This window comes from Teleopsis dalmanni, chromosome 2 (assembly GCF_002237135.1).
Source record: "Teleopsis dalmanni isolate 2A chromosome 2, ASM223713v2, whole genome shotgun sequence".
Taxonomy (NCBI): Eukaryota; Metazoa; Arthropoda; class Insecta; order Diptera; family Diopsidae; genus Teleopsis; species Teleopsis dalmanni.
The window spans coordinates 88,581,347-88,602,584 of NC_051847.1; the positions used below are offsets into that span (position 1 = coordinate 88,581,347).

The following is a 21,238-nucleotide window of genomic DNA, read 5'->3' on the forward strand; positions in this document are numbered from 1 at the left end:
TAATAATTTAATTTTATTTATTAAATTTTTTTTTGAATTTTATTAAAATTTTAATTTGTAGTATTGTTCGTCCTTATATAAATTGTGCGGATTTCTCAAAGAGTTCAGTTTTTTTGTTTTGGTTTTCGTGTGAAAAATTTTCTCTTGTGTGGAAATTGGTGCTTTCCAGTTCTACAGACTCTGGAAGAAAGGATAACAGATGCAGAGATATGTGACTGCAAACAGAGTTTGAGAAAGTGAAAATATTTACGAGGAAACAAAAGCTATGCGTAAAGAGTGGAGCGCACAGCTGCTAAAAAGTGAGAGTTCAGTGCAACATCTGATTTGACTGCTAATAAAATTAAACTGTAAAAAAATTTATGTGGTAGCAAAATGAGGACAATACAACCAAAAATTAATAGAAGAAATATTAGAAAAAGAGTAACTACACAATAAAATCAAATTAATTCTTCTACTACTAAATATTTATGTGGTCAACGTGGAACAAGTACGGAGGAAACTACATAAATTGTCAAAGTAATAGTTACATACTAAATTCAGTATATATGTAATTAAAATAATTGATTAAAATTATATACTAAAAACAAAATATTAATTTAAAAATTAAAAAAATTTATTAGTAGCAGTCATTTTTATTTTTTTTGCTAAAAATTTCTTGTTCATGACAGTTGATTCAGATATTTTTTTCAGTGTATTTATTGTATTTAATTTATTTTGTTGGTTTTTTCTTTTAACTGCATTTAATATGAAAACCACTGGCTGCTTAATGCATCCATTTTAAGTGCTGTTAATCAGTGCAATTCACAGTTGTGTCGAGGTCTCAATTTGTGCTTTTACCTTTCATAATCCTTCTGTTTTCAATTCGCATTTGTGCCAGTTTTAGAATGTTTCGTTCTCATTAGTGCAGTTATTGTCCTTTTTTTGTGTCTATTATATAGGGGACTAGTAACAGAGCACTTGGAACCCTTTCAACGACACCATATGCATGCAGTTAGAATACTGAATACTTTTTGGAGATTTGTGAGAATAAATATTTAAAATTGAACTCACTCGATATTGAATCACTATCATTTTGATAGTCTTCTTATTTATATACCTGACTCGTTAATATTCTCAAATTCAATACTCATTTATAATAAAGCTAATAAAATAGAGATTTCAAAGAAGTCTTCAACTTTTAAGCATAAAGGAAAATTGTTTTTTTTTTAAATGAAACATTAGTAGAATTTTCTATTTCGGTTCTATAGTGTTAAGTATAAAAGATTATAGAATAATCAAGATAAACCAACCAAAATCGTTTTAATTCATATATATTAAGTAAAATATCGGAGCTGGTGTCCGTTTGGTGGAACATGAAGGAAATTACTTCTGTTTAAAGATTTGTAGGGTCAGCACATGCGGACAGTCATATGACTAACGGTCATATGTTAGGCATGTTATACAGACAATGGAATTTTTATTGTCAATTTTTTATTGTTACTTCTATTTGAATACTTTAAAGTACATTAATACTCGGGCTGGCTGATGGAGGTTACTCGACGCGACTCACATCTGTAATGGTCAATTAAGTAAGTAAGTAAGAAATTTTAATAGTTCTTGGTTGTGGTTTAATTATAAACTTAATGTTTTTTGTAAGAATATGCTCAATTCGTGGTGATCTGCTCACAAACTTTGATATTTATAAGTGGGCAATAAATACTTAAAACTTAAAGAACTGAAATAGAAATTATTAACATAGTTCTACAGTTTCTGAGACTAAACCCTCTATTCTCGTTATACTCAACGAGCGTATCGGTACCCATATCAATCAAATTCAGTGACCAATTAGTGCATAATATTTTTAAAATAATCCAAAAATCTAAGAAGATATGATTGCGAATAAATGTACTGTACAGGGATTATAATGGCATGAAATAAATACTGTTCTCATGAAAATATGCCCGAAAATATATCCAAAATCATTTTGTAAAATTAGCAGACCATAACCATATCGAGAAGGAAGTTTCTATTGAAGAATTGAAGTGTTAAAAGTAGGGTCAAAATTAACTAATTAACATGTATATCAAAAAATTTAATATTCCCTTAAGTTACAAATGCAGAATCTTTTTGTAAGTGTCTAATTATATTATGGCAGATCTGAAATACAGATTTTACAAAAATAATATTCTTTAGTAATTCCATTTATAGCTTTATAGTCACAAAATGTCACTTATGTTTTTTTTGGATAGAAGAAAATTTTGTGCACAATTATATTGTTCCATACTACTAAATAAAATGGTTATATTTTTAGTTAATCTTTATATATAATTTAAAGCAACATATATAACAGTAAGTTGCTAACTACGAAAATGCGTCTTTATCTTTTGAAAGAATAAATGGTTTATTAGGCATAGAACTCGAGATGTACACTAGCTAACATATTTATATGTCTTAATAAAGAAATACGAAGGTTTGCTAGAATCTTATCAATGTCTAGCCAGAGTAGACCCTGGACAAATATTTATTCTTACACTGATTGCTGTTCTTAGAAGCGATAGAATCAGAACGATTTCTATTTTATAAGCTAAAAAAGGTACGAATCTGATTAAGTAAACATTTGCTTATAAATTCTGATTAAATATAGGTTGCCGCATACTCATGAATTAATCTCATGTCTTATATTGAAGTTTTTCTGAGTTAGTGCAACTGGGCATTTTTACTCTTTCTTAGCTAGGGGGTTTCTACAGAGTTCCTCACTTCTCTTTAACTAATTAATATATTTCTCAAAAGGTTCGCTGATTATTCAATGACTGATCTAAGATCTGCATACCGTCACGTACGGCTAGTGACTACTCTAAGATTAGTTAGTGCTATGTAGGGTAGCTAGTCAGTTTTTGCTTATAGCTTTGGGACTCTGACCTTTATATATTTTTTGACTGGATCTATTTTGAGTATAACTATTCATTATGTGCAATTGTGGACTATACTTTTTATAATTTCTACGCATTTTTAATTTTAAAGTATTACAAATCAATAAATTAGTGACAAATTATTAAGAAGAAACAGAAACTTAAGACAAATTTGCGAATGACAAGCACTTTTCTTATCCAAAACTCATTTTTGAATAAAAAAAAAAAGAAATTATCTTTTTAGGCAAGTATGCCAAAAGGTTTGACAAGAAAGCAAAGATTTTTGGCATACTTTAAAATGGAGCCGTCAGACAAAATACGAAGACAATTTTTATTTTCAAGAAAAATGACAGAAAAATTTTATCAAAAGGATTTTGTTCATACAGCTTCAAGGGACTTTTTTTTATACATGATAAAGACACAGCAAAATAAGAATAAGCAAAGTTTTGTGAAAAATTTCGATTTAAGTTTTTAATACAAAGATGAACTGCTAGACATATAGTCAATTTTTAAAGTCAATGACTAGGGTAAAAATCGGTGAACACTATAGACTTGAAGTTTTACGATAATACTAAGCTAGTGAGAAGTTCACTATACAAATAACGCTGTACATATGTTTTATTTATTCATTATATGTTCTTAATAGCGTTTTCTTCCCGTCGCATTTTCTTCATCGCATTTTAAGTGATGCAGTACATTTTCATCTGGATGGCTTTGTTAATTGTAAAAGTTGTTCCATTTGCGGTTAGAGAAGTGATATGTAATAGTCGAGAAACAAATGGAGCCTTAACATATTACTGTTTGGAGCAGATTTTGGTTTAATGGTTGGAGCTATGGTCATCATAGCTTGAGATATATGCTAACAGTGTACTATCCCTTTTCGGTGATAAGAGTACACGTCTAAGAGCGTATGACATAGCACCAGTGGGTTTCTTTCTATGAGGTTAAATGAAGTGAAAAGTCTACGCCAACATATACACGTGGCTTGAAGAAGGAAATTCTATGCTACATTAAAGAAATTCAAGGCATATATGTATCTGCATATTGACTATGGAAAACTTCAACAAAATTTTGCTTATGTGCTAGCAAGTCGTGGAGGTCGTTTGCTGTGTATATTTTTCCATACTTAATCAGTGTACCTTACGACTCAATAAAAAAAAATAATTTAAAAAAAATTGCGTTTTTTATATATAATATATATATAATCCAAATATATTCCAATTCTTGTCTGAATTTTAGAATACCCTTTAAAAGATATTTTTGTAGATTTTTAATACGACTTTTGCAATCCAAATGTCTGAATAACTCGGATTGACTCCAATTTTTAAAAATCCGAATTACTGGGGCTCTACTTTTAACATTTCGTCTTTTTTAAAGTTTTTGTTATATCAATTCTTGATGCTGTCAGTTCAAAAATTACTACATATATTTAGCAATAAATATTTCTGAATAATATTTATTGATAAATAATATTTGGTAGTATCCGTGAAAGTGGCTGAGTTGACCCAATATATCATTCAACCAAAAATTATTTTAATTCAAATGTTCTTTACAAGACTCGCTTCTCTATTCGCAAATATATTATTATAATTTTGTACAGTACTCTCTTGACTTCGCAAATCAACATTTAATCTTTGAGTTTGAAATTAATTCCACTTCGAATAAATATTACAAATCGAAAATTTATTAGTTTTTTTTAAATAATATAATTTATTTATATATTATAATTTTTTGAATATTTCCCTGTAAAAAATAAAATCACTCTCAGTTTTTTATATATGAAAGTCTATTGAGGATATTGCTATTTATATTCCGCATAAGTCAAAAATAAATGTCTACTCACCTTGCAGTCGTTGCACTGATGGATTAAGGAATAAACCTGTCGACAGTCGAAACGAAAAAGTATCTCAGCCAACTCGCAAGTAATACGTGTCGCCAGTGCATCCAAATCCATTATATCCGACAGGACACGTACACACTTGCTGCCACCACTTAGTGTCGCATTTAATGCGACTGTATGCAAAGCGCTGAAGAGGTTCCTTTCGCAACAGTTCTTAAGTCGGAGCGTTCGCAATCGTGCTATTAATTCTTTGGACGACTTAAGACTGCATAAATATGCCGGACTAGATTCATCTGCATCGCCCAAATAATCAAGGCACTGTTCCTGCTTTTCATTTCTTTTACGTTCGTTTTGTTTTTGCTGCTGTTGCTGTTGTTGTTGTAGTTGTTGCTGTTTCACTTCATCAACATCTTTTGCAGCAGTATATCTCTTCTCCTTTTTGTTTCTGTTGTTCATAATAACTTTGTTATTGTTCTTTGGATTTATATCCTGCCTCGAATGCTTTATGTGTAAATTATTAAACGTTTTTTGGTTTCTGTTGGTCGTGCTCATTTTAAGGATGTTATTAGTATTTTGAACTTCATTATTTGCTGTTGGAGCCTTGCCATCATTTTGCATTGTAACTGGTGTATCCTTTGGTGTCGCACTTGTCGTTGTTGATGTTATTGTTGTGGGTGATATACTTTCACTTCCGTCATAAAAATGCTCGCTGGCATCTCTGCGAACTTTCTTCATTATTATATTATTGTAGTAATTGTTGTTGTTATTATTACCATTTGCCTTAAAATTAATTGTATTTATATTCATAATGTATTTACTCTTATCATTATTGTTAGTTAGTGCACTAAAATTATTTTTCTTTATGTTGTTCTTATTATTTAAACGTAATTGTTCACACGATATCGGACATGGAGGGCCGGGACCTTCATCGACCCATGCCACAGGCAGTGTACCAGCCGAGCACTGACCCTAAAATGTCATAAAAAGAGAATAATTAATTATATTATTTTTAAATTAATTATATGTAAATATATAAGTTTAAATTTATTTCGGAGAAATTTCCAATAAGAATAATTATATTTCAGTTGAAATTGTTTTATGATAATAAAAAAAAATACTTTTTTAAAAAATTATTATTAAAATTTTGAAGTACAAAGGTAAAGTATTTATATTATATTGAAAAAAGATAATACTGAGTGTTTAGTGTCCATTAATGTGTTTGACAGAGCGAGATTGAGTTTATTGGATTATATTGTACTGTACAATGTTTATATTCTCTCTCTCCCTATATAGTTATCTTATCTTGAACAGGGAAACCAAAAAATTTGAGCAAAAATTTAAGAGCTTAGGTTTTAGAATACTTAAATAGTACGCTCTATTTATTGACTGATTCCAAGAAATTGAATTTCTTGTTTTTGGGCTATTTATTCCAGCTTTTGTTTTATTTGCTCAACAAAGTCGTAGTTGATAATAAAATCCTGATGAATTTTATAATTTTTATTTTTGATAATGTAATTTTAGGACACCCTTTACCAGATTTTTTCTGAATTTTTAATATGAATGCCTTTATTTTTAAAGTAAGAAATCCATAACTTGCATCACCATGCTTATTAGAGGGAAGTTCTGGAGCTGCCAAAAATTCTGATGAACTTTTATCGTCCTCTTCATAACTGCGACAGGTATGATTAATCGGAAGATTCAATTTTCTAGCATGTTTTTCTAATTAGCTATGACCGGTTAGCAAAGCTACCACAAGACTTATATCATTACGGGATATCTCAATGAGAGAACTGGATTTTTTCTTAAAACGACTTGCATACAGAAGCTTACATATCGTTAAGTCTTCTCATCTTGTATTCAATTTCAATAATTGTTTGCATGATGTCAACGATATGCTCAAATTTTTTGGGAATACCGAGTGTTTACCTGAAACACTCCGTCTGCCCGGGTCACTTGACTGCCAGTTGCCAAAAATATTCCTATGTCCTACAACCAAAAGTGAAAAAATTTTTATATTAAAAAAAAAATTAATATATGCATAAAATATGAAGTTTCATATTTTATATATATTTATATTACATATTTATATTTATTATTTAAATATAAGTTTTATACACACATGAAATTAATTTTGAGTTTTATATGAAGTGCTTTGAGTTTTAATTTTGCAATTATATTTGAGTTTATTGAAGTTTTTCATAAATAACATTTATTTTAATATTTACAAACATTTAAAGTTTTTAATTAAATTTAATATTATTAAAAAGAAACTTCTACAAAGTTTACTTATAATAATGACCGAATTGCTTGGCATATTCCAATGCAAAGGAATGAATCCGCACAGGAGGTTGCACTTGGTTTGCTCATACCCATCTGAGCGAATTAATATATAGAAAAGGACTCAGATATACGTGTACATATGTGTGTTCTTCCGAAGGTACAGTACTAATTATTGTAGTGAGAGCATTCAGAATACAATGGAAATGGTTGTAGAATCAGAAAATAGTGTATAACAATGGATTCGACAAACAAAAGTGCAGAGTAATTTTTAATAATTTTTCCACAGGGACAATGTGAAAAACTTTTGCTTTTATATGCATTAAGCGTTTACAATAAAATACATAAGAAAGCAAAAAGTAAATAAATAAGATAGAAATATCGCCTACTTTTGTGGATTTATTGTTGACATTGAAATGTTTTGATGCTGAAAATATTTTGTTTATTACTTTTTAAGACTTTGCGAAGGAAGAAGCTTTTATTGATTTTCTAAAAACTGAGATTAATTTTGTAAATGAATTCCTTTTCATTTTTTTTATTATTTTGCAACAAATGACATTTTATTAAAAATTGAAAATATCATACAACACATTGATTAATATTTAGCTACATATATATACTGCTATAAATATATATAGCGTTTTCCATGGTTATCGTGGTTGTAATTAGGTAGCCCTTCTTCAGTAGTACATCCAACGCAATATATGTTTACCTCACGATTTACCATTTTACTATATAAAAAACTTATTCCAAAATTGGTGTCAATTTTTTGCATTGTATTATCTTCAGTGATGAGGCACTGAAAATCCACTAGTTACTATTGACAGATTAAAGCATCCACAAAAAAGTTTGTGTGAGGAATTGATCTGAAAATCTTTTGCGACTAAACTTTTTGAAACTGGCGAAGGTGTGATACCAGCTATCAATTTTGATTGTTACAGAGTCCATAGCTGTTAACATGATCACCAGCAGTGAACGCTTCATTGAAATTCCGCCGGAACATTTTCATCCTAGAGAGGGAGTGAGTTCCATCTAATATATTTGTGTTCTTTGGAGCACTTAACACTGTTGTAATATGTAACTACACGTCGAATGAAAGTAATGAACACAATAATTTTAAACGCGTAAATTACGTTATAACGACAATCATAACGACACTCCCATTAAAGGGACCAACCATTATTGTTGTAGTTAGGTACGTTTGACCTACCTACGTCAGTATAAAAACTCGATTAAATGTATATTTTGTTTGCATTTTCTAGGGTTTATCTCAATAATCCGGGCTCGTTTGGGCAGACATGAAAAAAAACGTCTAGTCACATTATTTTCGACATTTTGGAAAGTATTATCTGGAAAGTTTCTATACCCATCAAATGTTAGGAATGAACACAGGTAACATTTTGACCTTCATTCGAAGAGCTCAGTGTTTACTGTTAAAATATTATCGGATTCAACAGAAACGATCTGCAAAGATCGCAGTGTTGTGCTCTGTTTAAAACCAATACTCTATTAATATGTAATTATATATTCATATCTATATCGAATGAACACATAATTTTAAAATTTATTACAGCCTAATATAAAATAAAAATAAGCCGGTATTTACATGAGTGCTCCTTTATAGCACTTTTTTAAACATAATACACTTAGATTTACTATATATTCGTCGAGGGATAAATAGTAAATGTAAGTTATTTTAATATAATATTATGAATTAAATCTAATGTACTACTCCACTACCTAGTATTATTTGAAACTATTGAATAGAATGGAATATAATGATTATTTGAAGACATTTCACCTTAGGCACTATGAAATAATATATATTTAATATTAATTGGTAATAACCTATTTATCAATTCAATAATTGATATATAGCATATGGTTCAATTGCGAACTAGAAACTTTTATATGGTAGTTTATCATATTTAGAAAAACTGTTTTCTGCGAAAAGATAAAACTAATTTTATAATTTTGTAGTTGAAAAAATGTTTCATTATATATTTCATTATATTATGTTTCATTATATGTTTCATTATATGTTTCATTATATGTTTTATTATATGTTTCATGTGGATTTTTTGCAGAGATTTTTGATCGTTTGATGTACAATATTAAAATTGTAATTCGATTTATTTTAGAAGAAATAAATGTTTTATATCTAATACTTTTAAGAAAGAATGTAGAATACTAGTATAGTATTAGAGCAAAAGAAATTTATGTAAAAATAAATTGATTTCTTAAGCACATTTATATAGCTGTAGTTTATGTATTTATTATAAAAATAAAAAAACTTGTATTCTTAGCAGTCACAATTTGTTTACTACTCCTTACGATCCGCAAGGAATAACTATTGAATCTCTAGATAATAATCGTAGACCTTTAAGCGAATTTCTCAAAAAGAATTTGTTTTCCTAAGGATAAAGTAACGTGGGATGAAAGAGTTGCAAACGGTGATGCTTATATATTATATACAGAAACAATATAAATGCCTTGGCGATATATAATTTGATTCAAATTTGTAATAACTGTGAAGTTAAAATAAAGTCCTGCCCACGGTTGCCACTTATGGTACTTTAGTACCAAAATTGGTACTTTTTTTTTTTTTTTCGTTTGGTACTCACTTTCAAAAAATGGTACATTTTTGACAACCCAACTTTATTGTGGATATTTCCAATTAATTTTTTTAATAAATGCAATTTTGCACTATTTTATATTTTGTTCATTTATAACACTATGAAAAACACAGAACGAGAAAACAAAAAGGTCCAAAAAAATTTTGGACCTTTTTTTACAGAAATGGTACCTTTTTAAACCAATTTTGGTACAGAAAAAAATTTTCAAGTGGCAACCGTGGTCCTGCCCTATTATATATTTATGAATATCAAATTCATGTTTGCATATGTTGGTGAAGAGAATTTAGAGAAGGTTAAAGAGAAGATGTAATTTTTAATGTAGGGAGTTGGGTCTGGTTGAAAAACCAATAAGGAAAAACTAAATTCGCAACACTTTAGGAGGACTCCTCAAAACAACAAAAGGTAAAGAACTTGCGAACATTAGTATAATAGTTCTAGGATGATTGATAATAATCTTTAATTGTGTTATAAGAATATCTCTTAACAATATTTGTTAAGGGAATGAAACATTAATAATATATAGTATAAGAAGATGATTAAGTATAGAATTGTACGAGATAGAATTAAATTTGAATAACAAATTCGGATACATTGTTTTATTTATGTTTTTTTTTGATTATTTTCTTATTTTCTCAATATTATTTCTCTTTTCTTCTTAATCAACGTTTCGTACCGGAATATTTTATTTGAACAAGTGTGGAGTTAGTGTTATATACCATACCGATTGGTTAATACCAACTGATCATTTAGTATCATACAGATTTTAGATTATAAATTCTTTCATATTTCGATTATTGTTCTTAGAGCATTAATTTAATAATAATTAAATTTTTTAGTATTAGGGTTTCTTTTTAGTAAAAATGTTTTTATTTTAAAAATTTTATAATAAAAATTATAAAAAATTACTAAGCAAAAAGCAACAAAAAAAGAAATTATATTATTCATTTTTTTTTTTGTAGCATATAGTTTGTTTATTTAATTAATTAATTAATTATTTACATTAGATCGTTTTTAATTAAATTCGAGGAAATGCGCAAATTTCACATAAATCTTAATGCAATATTTTCTAGAATTCTGGATGTGAATCTGTCTGTAGTAAGGATTTTTCCACAAGCACAAAACACAAGACTTTGTTTGTCCTTTGAAATAATGTGTTTTCCTTAAAATGGTAAAATAGCTACGAGGAAATTGAATAAAAAGATATCGTTTGAAGAAATAATTCAATAAACTTGCACACAAAGTATATTTATGAGGAAGGAAAACTATCGGAGCGTATGTGTCTTACGTACGAAGGAAGAATGCATAACAATTTTAATATCTAAGGATATATGAAATTAAAGAAAAGAAAAGTTATGATTTTCAGTATGACAGGATAACATTTTAAAGGCACAGATAAATAAAAATGCTTTCAAACCATTATATACGTTATCATATCTATGTGCTAAATAGGTAATAAAATTAAATATTAATTCGTTTAAACAAATGCAAATCTTTGCTAAAATAATTGAATTTTAAATTTTTAAGTTTAAAAATAGTTCTTAGTTTTACTTAGTTTAAAAACCAATAATAATTGACTTTCTCCTCTTCTATTTAAAATATAAAAGCATCTTAATTCGTGACATTGCTGTCAGAAGGTGAATGATATTTTTTCTTTATTATTTTTATTCAATAAACGAGGTAAAACGTTCGTTCATACTTTTAGATTGATTTTATTGACTGAGCACATTGTTGACTACAAAGTTTACCTAAATAAAATGAATAATTCTTCACTTTCGGATAACACAAACCGCAATGTCAGCACAGAAAATTGCAGTTCTATGAAATTCGAGCACTAAATTTTATCCACGTATTTTGTTTAAAATATTTGGGTCGAAAAATTTGTACAAATATTCTTTTTTAACAGCAAACTAAGCAAATAAAAATAAGCGCAGGATAACAACAAATGTGCTCCTTCTGCTTCGGAGCTTAGCACAGAAGTGAATATCAATATGCATGGCGAGAACTCGGACTAGAAGGGTAACAATGCGAAGGAACAACACCAACAAGCAGCGAACAAAATGAAGGGATTTGAGATCAAACCATGTCAAGGAGGATATAATGAAATGAATACAAACTCAGAACGGCGTACATGGTACATGAAGCTGTGTGCCAGAGTATAACTTCAATAAAGTAAAACGTTGTTGTGAATTTAATCGGAGTCATCTGTGACCCCAAAAAAATTACAAAAAAAAAGAAACAAAAAAAAAATTAAATGAAAATGAGAACAGAAATGAAAATGAATAAAAAAATTACAAAATTAAAAAATCCTTAACACATTTTTTTCTTTCTGCAGTTTTTTCCTCCTCGTAAAATGGAGCTAAAGTACAACACAACACAAAATTACAAGGCGGATTCATCCTTCCGTTCCTTTTTTTTGTTTGGCGCAAAGTTTTATTACTTCGCAGCTGTGAACGTTGTGTGGTGGAGAGCTGGTTTGGCCACAAAATTCTAGTAACAATGAAAGAAAAGGCATCTCGACCTTTAAAATAAAAACAAATATCATTTTCAGAACTGAATGTATCAAATAGTAAGGGTGTATATTTCAGCCCAGTACTGGTATACATTCTTCCAAGTCAGTATCGATTTAGTGTGGAAAAATATTTCCGTTCAACTTCTTAAATTAAAATAAGAGAAAATGATTAATATTAATCTTGCCATTTTCATTAAACTCGCTGCTTAATACCTTCAAACGTTCTATCAGTTATATAGTAAATATTTTGAACAGATCCATTAAAGTTAAGCGTAAATTATTTACATCTTCAAATTTCTCCAAAAGAAACTAACCATCATTGGTGATTTGTTTTATATACTTTACCAATGATTATACTACAAACTCTGATATGCTAATAATTGATCTAGTTTTCATTGTAACATTTGCTAAAGATGTAGCAATTATATACTGCAACAGAAATGTTATGTCAGGTTTTAACCAACTTGAATATGATTTACTTAGAGTGGATAAAGGGTTATTAAAAGTACGAATTAAAATTATGAACTTATCATTTTTGCCATAAATAATATCTCACAAGTAGGTAGCATAATGTATCTAAGCATTTATTTATAAAGACGTTTAATTTGGCACCACCATATTTTAGCCAAATAACTACAAAATGAAGCTGAAAACCGGTAACATTATGTTTCCACTGCAGCTTAAATAATTTATGTTAATGACATTAAGAATTGGTCGTTTACATACGCATAAGCTGATTTATGCATGTGAAATAGTTTGCTTTTGGTCATTTTTTTTGTGGGAAATTAATTTCTAAGGCTTACATTCGACACTTTTTGCCTTAAATCAGTTGATTTATTTACAATCAACTCATTTATATGAGAGCTCTTGGTATGTCAAATTATCTTCATTAACGATATTAATGAGCAAAACTGTTTAAATGTGATAGTGGAAATATAGTATAAATTACACTGACTTATTAACAGCAGGTTCCATCTGTGCCTAGAGCACAAAGCACTTTTGAGTAAATACAATCAAAAAATATTGCCTTATGCAATCAATAAAGACTTTTGGTGGTCTAAATGAAATATTATCTTGAAAAATTGACTATAATTGGTTAAAACATTTAGTTATGGAGTCTATAGGGTTGTTTTTTTACAATGTTAAAAATTTTTCTTTAGCGATAAATGTTCCGCATATAATTTTTGTATCGTATAGGTTCTGCGTCGTGCTGGAACCGGAACTATTCTATGAGAAGACGTAACTTCTTTTTATTTATTCGGAAAGAAATAGAGAAACAAAGGAAGTAGATCTGCGGTGATCTACCAAGGTTATCACAGTTGATAAAGTCTTTTAATTAATTCTAATGTGTTTCTGGCAAAGCATGAACGATGTTCCTTATCAAAATTGATATTAAACTGTGTAGCACATTATTACTGAAACGATATTGAACTGATTTTAAGAGAAATAAAACAAATTTTCAGTTGCTTTGCAAATGGAGCACCAGTTATATGTTTCTAAACTTCTTCCTATAACTACTTGAGTTTATTTATAAAAATCAATTAGTAGTATTGAAATTTAACAACGAAACTACAGAAGTTAATTCAATTAAGTATATCTGTTGTTTATGCGTTCGTTCTAATTTAACACATCAAGTATATTTGCAGGAGTACCAACAACAACAATAAGTTGACAAAACTCCATATTCAAACCACACAAGTCAAATACGGTGTTGGGTCAGTTGTCTGAAATGTGATTCTCTGTTGGAAACTTGTTAGTATTCATTCATTCAACTTTTTTTTAAAAATTATAAACAAATAATTAACAATTTCAGTTCTTATTGGGCTAACTTAATTTGTGCTCTTATTTTGTTAATATGAATATGGTCTCATTAAAATATCTGTATAAATATAGATATAACTTTAATTTTGATAAAAATAGTAATTATATTGTTTTAATGTTATTCAAGATACATAAAACACAATCCAACTAAAATACAGAGAAATGTAAATTATTAAGGTCGATATCATGTATTTTTTGAATTTAATCAATTTTAATTAAAAAGCAAATTTTATTGTATTTCGTTAATATCATTTTCTACATGAAAATAGTTTTTTAGTCATATATTATTTTAAATGTGTTAAATTGCTATAAAAATCAAATCTATACTCATTAAATTCTCTGAATCTAATGATCCAATAAAAAGTTTTAGTTAACCATAGTCCCACAATTTAAAAAAATTAAATTAATTAAAAATAAAAATAACAATTTTGTTGTTAAAATTCACTATTGTTTGAAACCTTTCTATTAAATACAATAGCTTCTATTAAGTAAAATAGTCACCACCGTCATAACTGACGTTAAAATTTAATTCCATATAGAAAAGCAATATTAAATAATTATGTTTAGCTAGTGTAGCAGTCCTTTAGCAATTATTTTTATTTCTCTTCAAACTAACTAAAATTTGAAAGCATCTTTCAAAATGTTGATAAAAAAGTTCAACTTTTCTATCACAAAAAAAAAATTGGAATAGAAATATAAACCTCACACAGTTTGACGATTTACGAGGTGCGATCAAAAAGTAAAGAGATTCGATATGTGATGTACCAAGGACAACTCTTTCCGCAATTTTCCTGTGACAAACGCTTGTTCAAGGAATTTTTTAGCAATAATAGAATTTGTTAAATAATAGGCCATCAAAAAGAAAAATTTTGTGACAACCAGGAATTTATAAATAGTACAATCGCTTTCCAGAAAAGATATTGATGATAACGTGAGGTCATGATGACGTAAGACTAGTCTTTGCCTAGCTTATGTGCGGCAGCGACACAACACTTTAGGAGTCACCTTTGTTGAGGATATCGATCAATTACAAGACCTCCCACTAATAAGCATTGTCAGCTTTGCCACAAGTTCTGAATAGTTTTAAACCCTGAGTTTTCCTCTATATGTGAGAACACAATGGGCTAATAGGCCAATATGGATCCCCTAGGGTTCGCCGGTATAACCTAACCTAACCTAATCAAGACAAAACTAAGATGATAGCAATGCTTGTGCTTCCGAATAAGGTCAGGTATCTGCTTGAAATATATACGTCTTTAAAGGTAAGTAAGAATTTAGTATCTTCCTTAGTCCACTTCTCTCATAGTACCAGTAATTTAAGAAAATGATTATAATAATGTAAATATATGAAAAAATTTATTGATAGGATTTTGTGAAGATCAATTTTCAGTTCACACCATTCAACCTTCATATAGTGTTCCTAAAATAGTGATGAAATTTTATACAGAAAATATTAGGCTACGCTAGAGTAATGTTTTAAATCTCTAAATCTTTAAGTAATACCTCTTATGATAAAGTTTTGGACTAATATGTCTTTATTAATTGCAAATTTTTTTTTAATATAAAGACTTGTGGTTAAAGAGGAAAATGATTTTGATGAGAATCTAAACTATTTGTTTAAAGTTCGAATTTCGCTAAGAAAGTTTTAGAATTTATGAAAGCTCAATTTATGAAACATTGGGATATCATATAAGCCAGAACTGTTTTTTCTACGTATGATAATGAACTTTTACTAAGTTAAGACGAATAAGGACTTTTAAAGGGACATAAGGACATGCTCATTATTTTAATTTCGGTTAAAAAAATAAACATAAATGCGGTTCCTTATAATTTGGTTCGATATTTTTTATGCACTAAATTGTTAGGTTCATTTTTGCGTTATTCATACCTATTATATTTGTATGGTTTTTATTCCTTGCACGATATATTTTGTGTTAAAATAAGATACCCTCCTAGCTTAGATAAATTTAAACATTTTAATATTTCTTATATTTCACCCCCGATTACCGAAAAACGATTAGAGCCGTAAGTTTTTCATAGTTAGATGGTTGAGATCTTCTCAACTCGTTCCAAAGATGTAGTTTTAGTGAATCAGGTCACATACTAAGATGTACTTATACTTAACAAACACTTAAATAAACGTTTAGACAAGATTGAAATGTATATATTCACTTTAAATACAAATCTAATAAAAAAAAATGAAAGACGTCAAACAATACTGTCATAGTTTCCATTGAAATAATCTATTTTTTAATTATATATTTAATGAATAGAAACAATGAAAATTGTAATTAACTCAAATTTCTCAGATGTATATAATTATCTTAATTTCTAGGAATATTGCAAAATCGGGGTACAATTATTCGCATTATCAACTAAGTACATAGAAAACTATGGTTTCGAAAACTTAGAAGTGCTAAATTAATTTATCTGCTGCTATTCTTAAAGAGTTACGAAATTAAGTACAATACAATAATATTAGGATTACTTGAACTTGTATCAAAAAAAAGCTTTATATATATTTTACATATTTACATATTAATATATGTGTATGTACTTAATTTCTAGGAACGAATTTTATTCGATAAATGGAAATAATTTAATTATACTTTGAGCAACAATTGAGTTCTCAAAACATAATTTGCCATTAAGAATCTATTAACCCCAATGGCAGAGAATGAATGAAGTGCATTCTCTGACAAGTGGAAGTGCAACAGGAGCGCAGAGACAAATCAGACCCTCAAAGAATGTAATGACATAAAAGTTTAATCAAATTTTGATACAAAGGATGTATGTATTTATGCATACAAAATATACATATCGCAATTAGAATTTACAATGTAAGTACCGAAGAAAACAAAGCAGAGCATGTAGCATTACAGAGTAATTTTGTCACATAAGTCTTCTCTACCCATCCAATGTAGGTATCTGAGGCATAACACAATATTTTGAACTACGTGCATTATATAAAGACTTGTGTTGCACAAAGCCAGTTGACTCATATATTTCGATGACTTCAGATTGCAGCAAAGATACTTGACAGTCAACATGAGTAGAGCACAAAGGCTACTACCCTTATAGTTAATGCTAAAGGGATGTATTTGTCAGCTAATACGTTGGGTGACGTATACAATGTACTTACTTGGAGTAGTGTGGCTCAGGCTGAGACTGAATTGTTTATATATTTATACCGTTTGGCTATTAAAAAAGTCATAAAAAGAAATTAGTTGGCAAATTGGATGAGAAATTTAAATAGATGCCAAAAAAGTTTGGATATGACAGCATTTTTGTTGTGATTCTTGTAAGCTGGTTTCTTTCTTGTATTGAAAAATAGGAGTCATTGCCTCTGACATAATTGAAAGAATCTTTATGACATTTTGTGTAAATAGATGAAAATTATTGCAGTTTTGAGATTTACTGAATGACTAAAAGAGTAAGAAAAAACACAACGATTTTATCTTTAAAAATTATCTTACTGGAGTTATGATTAAAAAGTAAAATCTATAAGAGGGTATATCTACAGTATGCCCATTTATGCCTAAGTATGAGGAAATAGTCAAATAACTTTATATTATTTATCTAGTATTGAAATATACTGCTGGGATTATTATAAAAATTATTTAAATGTAGTTACATTCGTTTGCTGATACGTTGGTATTACTGTAATAAATTCGATAGGCTAGGTGCTCAGCCTAGAAGGAGTTCCCTGCTGTTATTTAAGAAAAGGTTTCAAAACTAATTACAATAAATTTAATCTGTGTAGTTCAGCGGTGTACAGTAACAAAGTAGATGAGAATCATTTTCATTATTTTTCTTACAGTGGCGGCAAGAGTTATGGAAATGAGGAGCAATCTCTTAGTGGGGGGTTTCCTAATCATCAAATCTACTGAAAAACTGATATTTAAGTGAGATTGCTAAATTTTATTGTGTTTAAGAAGGGTCAGCTTAAGTATAAATACCTGAATTTCATAAATTCTTTTCAACTTGTACTTCACAGTCTTGTTCAAGAAATAATAAAAAAAGGTACTACGCGATTAAGCCAGTTTTTTCGGATGTTTCAAATTTATTATTAAGGCATTTTTCAGACCGAATTATGTGTATAGGAATTACTTACGAATTACCTAATTCGAGATCTAGAGAAGAGAAATGTTGAAATTTTTCGGTATCTCCAATCAATGACAGATTAATTTAGAATTGCATTTTCTTAATATAAATGCATTATATACCATATTTTATGAGGAAGATATACTGAGCTTCAAACAGTATTTCTGAAAATTTACCTGAGTAGCTCATAATAATAATACAATGGAGCTCTGGTTAAAGTGGATATCCCAAATGGTCACAAATACTGTTGTGTAAAAGTACTTTAGACACTTACTCTCGTTTCACCAATCAAAGAGGAGGAATATATGACTAATTCAATAAATTAAAATAAAAGTTAAATACTCATTATAATTCAATATTGTTTATATTGGCAACTTTAAGTTGGATATGTCTCAGAGAGTTTAAGTGAACTTATTTTATCAACCTAATGAAACCTATATCATGTATAATAGTCTTCTATTATAAGATGGAATTGCGCACAGTTCATGATTTTCTGTTCTACATAAAATCAACCAGCAATTGGTTTGAATTCTTTAAATAAATTATTTTTGTTACTTATGAAAAGATTTAAAATTTTCACAGAAATAACCAGTTTTGTAGATGATCGATCCATTAAAGCTGATTATTTTAAGAAACTTTAGTTGAAGATATTTTTATCTTTCACTGAGAAAACACTTCGACGTTTTAATAGGAAAGGTTTTATTTTTAATGCCTACGTTGGAGATATTGTAAGGATTAATAACGAAAAGGGTCTCAAAAGTACATATTTTTCACATCTTTTTACTTATTTTCGTTTGGCTGGTTCTAATATGCTTAACTTCTTCCAACACTTACGATTAATATGGAATTAAAACGGCTTTCTTAGCTAATTGATAAAGACTTCGATCCTTCTTTCACTTCACGTACCTACCTAACTAACACATAAGCGCCGTGTTATTGCCACATTTCTTTTTATTAAGCATAATCTATAGCGAAATGACTGGTCTGGTTGATAAAGTTGTTTATTTTTGGAAGATTTATTTTACATGAAATAAAAAGATTTTTGAAGTATTTATATATATCTAGGTATGGTGAAATGCGAGATCTGGTTGACATATAAGATTATTTTTGGAAGATTTATTTTATTTGAAATGAGATTATTTTTGAAGAAGTAATATATTGCACGTCTATGGTGAAAGGAAAGGTTGGGTGGATAAATGAGATTATTTTTGAGGGATTTATTGGGCATGTCCATAGTGGAATGCCATTTCTGTACACTTGCGTATGATTAACTTCAGCAGTATTGACTTGGGTGCTTAAATTAACTAGGGTGCATTAAAAACTTTCCAAATGTTGACTTTTTGAGCTACATGCGAAAGACGGTAGTAAAATCAATTTCATTGAAATAACTTTAATGTGAATTAAATTCAAAATAAATTGTAAGACGATTAATTTTAAACAATTTCCTCCTTAATACGGAGAAAAATTAATTATTCCATTTGACAAAATTGAAGTCATATAAAATGAATGAAAAACTTAATTGTGAAAGCAACAATTATTGCGCAAATATTATTTGAGAATGCATCGTTTAAATCACAATTAAAACAACTTGAATTTTTTCCCGAATCAACACTACAAAAAACCGAAAAGTGTACTTGCCGCAAACACCAACAGCAACACTCGAAAAATTTGCAACTTAACCTCGACTCGCATTTAAAATGAAAATGAAAATGCAAAACAAAAAAAAATGGAAGGAAAACATACACTTTTCCAGATGCACAGATTTTTTCACTGCCGTTTGAGTGCTTGTTTTGAAATTGCAGCAGCTTCTCCATAAGTACCAGTCCCAGTATCAGTGCCAGTGTCTGCACTCATAGCACTCGCAAGTGTAAAAGTAATATCAGAAAGAAATATTCATCAGAAATAAAGAAAGCGCAACACACGGACGTATCCATTGTTGTTGTGCTCTGTTTCTTCTGTTCTTCTGTTCATCTGCTCATCTGTTCATCCCGCATGCAATATGCAACACAAGAACTTAACTAAAAAGTGTGAAAACGTGCACGGGCGCCCCAAAAGTGGCATCACTGGAGGCATTAGTACCGAACACCCAGCACCAAACACCAAACACCAAACACCCAGCACCGAACACCCCACTAAACAATAACAACGCATTGAACGTTGAACTAAACAGCTAGCAACGTCCAAAATGCCAACAACTACTACAACACCAGCCGCCAAATATGAGCACAATTGTTTGTCACCACTTGACGGGAGCTGACGGTAGCTGAGCTGCGCTAAGCTGAAGTGTGCCAAATGCAAATGTCACTTTATTGTCAAAATCATAAACATGCCTGTTGGTGCATTTTTTCATTTCCATCTTCACACAAGTGCGTATCTGACAGATACGCTAACATATCAACTGGCTCAAATGAAAAGAGGGCAACGAAACCAAAACGGCCCAAACTTAACTGAAGTGAACTGAACTGAACTGGGAGAAAATGCTTATCTGATATGAGTAATTAATGAATATTTGAAAATATATTTTTTATCGAAATTATTTTTTATCATCAACGTTTTAACCATCAACGAATTAAATTTCAATAATCATTCAATTTATATATGAAGGGTTTTTATATGGGATGGGAAATAGAAAAAATATTGCAGTCCCCCCACTAAATATACACTAAAGTAATTCAATTTATTGAAAATCGAATTATCAAAAATAGTTCACAATTTGTTTCAATTTTTTCTGGATAAAATGTTTATAATTTATTGTTTGAGTGACCAAAATTGTCAGGGTTAGTTTGTCAATTTAAAATAATAAGTTTTATTCATCTTTGTATCATGAGAACAGCTGTAGACTATAGTCAAAATAACAGTGCAGATGCAATAAATTTTTTAAAACTAATATTCTTTATTATTTGATTTGTTCAAAAATATATAAATAAAATGTTTATAAAATTATTTCTATATTATTTAACACATATAAATTAATTAGAAATTGAAAAAATTTAATTTTAATTAATTAATTAATTAAAAATTCCGTAACGATGGAAGTGACTATTTCATTTAATAGAAACTATTGTTTTGAGCAATAGCGAATTATAACAACAAAAGTTTTATTTATTTTTAATTAATTGAATTTTTGATTGACGATCATTATGTTTGGAATTATTTCTTATAT

The 21,238-nt window shown here is 29.0% G+C and overlaps 1 protein-coding gene across 1 annotated transcript in view; it reads right to left on the reverse strand.

Moving 5' to 3' along the window:
- Positions 1-4,678: 4,678 nt before the first annotated feature.
- The window catches only part of LOC119683452 (probable serine/threonine-protein kinase DDB_G0282963), a 42,294-nt gene continuing 25,734 nt past the window's right edge, over positions 4,679-21,238 (reverse strand). The window contains exon 2 of the mRNA XM_038097129.1: positions 4,679-5,697. Within this exon, the coding sequence (XP_037953057.1) occupies positions 4,690-5,697 (1,008 nt within the window). The 3' untranslated portion in view covers positions 4,679-4,689. The remainder of the gene's footprint in view (positions 5,698-21,238) is intronic.